At 53.1% G+C, this 4,359-nt stretch overlaps 1 protein-coding gene across 3 annotated transcripts in view; it reads right to left on the bottom strand.

Moving 5' to 3' along the window:
* Positions 1-4,359, bottom strand: part of ZSWIM4 (zinc finger SWIM-type containing 4) — a 43,267-nt gene that overhangs the window by 17,499 nt on the left and 21,409 nt on the right. Inside the window, exons 6-7 of one of the 3 annotated variants that reach the window (XM_017851268.1) lie at positions 3,291-3,458; positions 1,586-1,936 (exon numbers count right to left, since the gene is read on the bottom strand). The exons of 1 other annotated variant lie outside the window; for it this stretch is intronic. In XM_017851268.1, coding sequence (XP_017706757.1) covers positions 1,586-1,936; positions 3,291-3,458 — 519 coding nt within the window. The remainder of the gene's footprint in view (positions 1-1,585; positions 1,937-3,290; positions 3,459-4,359) is intronic. One more of the 3 variants, XM_017851269.1, reaches the window with a different exon arrangement.

The raw sequence follows: 4,359 nt of genomic DNA, 5'->3' as shown, positions 1-4,359 counted from the left end.
GAGTAGCTGGGACTACAGGCGCCTGCCACCTCGCCCGGCTAGTTTTTCGTATTTTTAGTAGAGACGGGGTTTCACCGTGTTAGCCAGGATGGTCTCAATCTCCTGACCTCGTGATCCGCCCGTCTCGGCCTCCCAAAGTGCTGGGATTACAGGCTTGAGCCACCGCGCCCGGCCTCTCTCTCTTTTTTTTATTTTTTGAGATGGAGTTTCGCTCTGTTACCCAGTCTAGAGTGCAGTGGTGTAATCTTGGCTCACTGCAACCAACCTCTGCCTCCCAGATTAAAGCAATTCTCATGCTACAGCCTCCCTAGTAGCTGGGAATACAAGTGTGCGCCACCAAGCCTGGCTAATTTAAAAAATATTTTCACTAGGCCGGGCGCGGTGGCTCAAGCCTGTAATCCCAGCACTTTGGGAGGCCGAGACGGGCGGATCACGAGGTCAGGAGATTGAGACCATCCTGGCTAACACGGTGAAACCCCGTCTCTACTAAAAATACGAAAAACTAGCCGGGCGAGGTGGCAGGCGCCTGTAGTCCCAGCTACTCCGGAGGCTGAGGCAGGAGAATGGCCTGAACCTGGGAGGCGGAGCTTGCAGTGAGCCGAGATTGCGCCACTGCACTCCAGCCTGGGCGACAGAGCGAGACTCCGTCTCAAAAAAAAAAAAAAGAAAAAAAAATTTTCACTAGGACAGGCATGGTGCCTTATGTCTGTAATCCCAGCACTTTGGGAGGCTGAGGTGGGTGGATCAAAATGTCAGGAGTTCAAGACCAGCCTGGCCAACGTAGTGAAACCGTCTCTACTAAAAATAGAAAAATTGACTGGGTGTGGTGGCGGGTGCCTGTAGTCCCAACTACTCAGGAGGCTGAGGCAGGAGAATCGCTTGAACCGGGGAGGTGGAGGTTGCAGTAAGCCGAGATTACACCACTGTACTCCAGCCTGGGTGACAGAACAAGACTCTGTTGCAAAAAAAAAAAAAATTTGCCAGGTGCGGTGGCTCAAGCCTGTAATACCAGTACTTTGGGAGGCCAAGGCAGGCAGATCACCCGAGGTTGGGAGTTTGAGAACAGCCTCACCAATGTGGAGAAACCCCATTTCTACTAAAAATACAAAAAAAATTAGCCAGGCATGGTGGCACATGCCTGTAATCCTAGCTACTTGGGAGGCTGAGGCAGCAGAATGGCTTGAACCTGGGAGGTGGAGGTTGCGGTGAGCCGAGATCGCTCTGTTGCACTCCAGCCTGGGCAACAAGAGTGAAACTCCATCTCAAAAAAAAAAAAAAAAAAAGAAAAAAAAGAGATGAGGTCTTGCTCTGTCACCCAGGCTAGAGTGCAGTGGTACAATTATAGTTCACTGCAGCCTTGAACTCCTGGGCTCAAGTGATCCTCCTGCCTCAGCCTCCAGAGTAGCTGGGACTACAGGTGTGAGCCACCATATCAACCAATTTTTTTTTTTTTTTTTGTAGAGACATTGTCTCACTGTGTTGCCCAGGCTGATGTTGAACTCCTGGCCTCAAGCAATCCTACCGCCTTGGACTCCCAATGTGCTGGGATCACAGGCACGAGTCCCCGTGCCCGGCTGAGGCTGACCTTTTTTCTGCTGCTTGTAGCTCTCCAGCTGATGCCACCGCTGCAGCCGGAGCGTGTTGATGATGGCACTTGCCAGCCGCAGGGCCTGCTGGGGGTATCCGTGGGCACGCAGGGTGTCCACACGGGCGCAGGCAGTGGGGAAAGGTTCTCCCAGCCACAGTGGGCGGCCCTGGGGGTCGAAAGTCTGTTTGTCCCCACCCACGCTGCCTGTGAGGCTGGGCCCGTAGGAGTCACTGGCCAGGATCCTCTGCAGGTAGGCGTCATTCCAGTGCAGCTCTCCAGCCAGCAAGGCGCGGCCAAATACCGTGTGGCGGGGACTTGTGGCTGCCACCTCTTCCTCTTCCTCCGAGCCTGCAGAGAGGCACCCAACATGGCCCAGTGAGGGGTTTCCCTATAGCGGTTGAGCTGTGGCCGGCTTTCTCCACCAAGTACTAATTGGGGTTTAGGCCTGGGCAAAGCTATCAGCATACACCGTCTCCCCAATCCTTGAAGCCACCCTTCAAAGATGCCTGTGTGGGCTGGACATGGTCGCTCATACCTGTAATCCCAGCACTTTGGGAGGCTGAGGTGGGAGGATCACATGAGGCCAGGAGTTCAAGACCAGCCTGGCCAACATGGCGACACCCCATCTCTACTAAAATTAACCCTGGTATGGTGGTGCACGCCTGTAATCCCACCTACTTGGGAGGCTGAGGAATGAGAATTGCTTGAACCCGGGACGCAGAGGTTGCAGTGAGCTGAGGTTGCGTCACTGCACTCCAGCCTGCGCGTCAGAGTGAGACTGTCTCAAAAAAAAAAAAAAAAAAAAAAAAAAAAAAAAAAGGAAGTGTGTATGTGTTAGGAACTAGTGCAGTAGTGCAGGCCCATCACACTGATGGAAAACAGGTTGAGCAACTAACTGGCTATCTGTCTTTCTCTTCCTACTTGCTATTTTTCTTTTTTTTTTTTTGAGACAGGGTCTCACTCTGTTGCCCAGGCTAGAGTGCAGTGGTGCGATCTCGGCTCACTGCAACCTCTGCCTCCCAGGCTCAAGTGATTCTCCCATCTCAGCCTCTTGAGTATCTGGGATTCCAGGCATGTGTCACCGCACCCAGCTAATTTTTGTATTTTTTGTAGAGACAAGGTCTCACCATGTTGCTCTGGCTGGTCTCAAACTCCTGGCCTCAATGAATCTGCTTCCCTCAGCCTCCCAAAGTGCTGGGATTATAGGCATGAGCCACTACGCCTGGCCTGTACTTGCTATACATTTTTTTTTTCCTTCTCTCCTCATTCTCTCTGTCTTCCCTCCTATCTACTCCTCTGTCTGCCTCTCTCCCTCTCTCTATCCATCTCTGCCTCTCTTCACTTGTCTCTCTCCTCAGTATCTCACTTTCTCCTGTTTGATTCCTCCTATCTTTTTTCCTCTCACACCATCTCTTCGCTCCCATAGCTAGAAGGAGGCCAAGCCAGACCAGCCCAGGACTGCAGGTGTTTTAAGCATTTTACTTCACTTGTCCACTTGGGCTGCCATTGCTCCTGCCCTCGGCACTCACTCTTTCCTGGCTGGACAAGTTGGGATTAGTCCTGGGAGGACAGCCAAGGACTGGGGTCCGCTTTGCTCTGCCCCACTCTCTCTCTCTCCTGGGAAGAGCACCATGATGATAAGTGGGGCCACAGTTAGTAGTGATGGTTTTAGGGGGGCATGGTAAAGACCCCTCTCTCCTACCTGGGATGGGGGCCACGGTGGGCTGCAGGCTGGGGCCGTCGAAGGAGTAGTTGCCTTCTTCCAGTGGGCACACGTCGAGCTTGTCCCACCTGCTGAGCAGCTGGAGCCAGCCTGCCCTTTCCTCTGGTTTGCAGTGGGGGCTCAGGACGACGCAAACCCACAGGGCCCCTGAGGAGGCACGGGGCAGGCTCAATATTCCTGCCAACAGCAGCAGTGACACACACTTCCGCAGTGCCCACTGTGTGCCACTTGATGATATGCTAACCCCTCACCTCGACCCTCGGAAGCTGCAACTCACAGCCTTTGCACCTTACAGACAAGCAAACTGAGGCACAGAGATGTAACACGGCTTGCACAGGCTCACACCGCTGGTAAGTTAGAAGTTGGGATTAGAGGGTCAGGTGCAGTGACTCATGCCTGTAATCCCAGCACTTTGGAAGGCTGAGGTGGGCGGATTACCTGAGGTCAAGAGTTTAAGAACAGCCTGGCCAACACGGTGAAACCCTGTCTCTACTAATACAAAAAAAAAAAAAGGCCGGGCATGGTGGTAGGCGCCTGTAATCCCAGCTACTTGGGAGGCTGAGGCAGGAGAACAGCTTGAACCTGGGAGGTGGAGGCTGCAATGAGATGAGATCACACCACTGCACTCCAGCCTGGGCAAAAAGAGCAAAGCTCCATCTCAAAAAAAAAAAAAAAAAAGTTGGGATTACAACCCAGGCCTCTGTAGTCCTAGCTACTTGGGAGGCTGAGGCACATGAATCGCTTGAACCCAGGAGGCGGAGGTTGCAGTAAGCTGAGATCACACCACTGCACTCCAGCCTGGGCAACAGAGTAAGACTCAATTTCAATAAATAAATAAATAGCTGGGCGCAGTGGCTCACGCCTGTAATCCCAGCACTTTGGGAGGCCGAGACGGGTGGATCACAGGTCAGGAGATCGAGACCATCCTGGCTAACACGGTGAAACCCCGTCTCTACTAAAAGTACAAAATCTAGCCAGGCAAAGTGGCGGGCGCCCTGTAGTCCCAGCTACTCGGGAGGCTGAGGCAGGAGAATGGCGTAAACCCGGG

Source organism: Rhinopithecus bieti, unplaced genomic scaffold, assembly GCF_001698545.2.
Source record: "Rhinopithecus bieti isolate Rb0 unplaced genomic scaffold, ASM169854v2 scaffold_33432, whole genome shotgun sequence".
Taxonomy (NCBI): Eukaryota; Metazoa; Chordata; class Mammalia; order Primates; family Cercopithecidae; genus Rhinopithecus; species Rhinopithecus bieti.
Note: the sequence above shows the minus strand (reverse complement) of the source record. Positions and strands in the feature narration are given on the sequence as shown.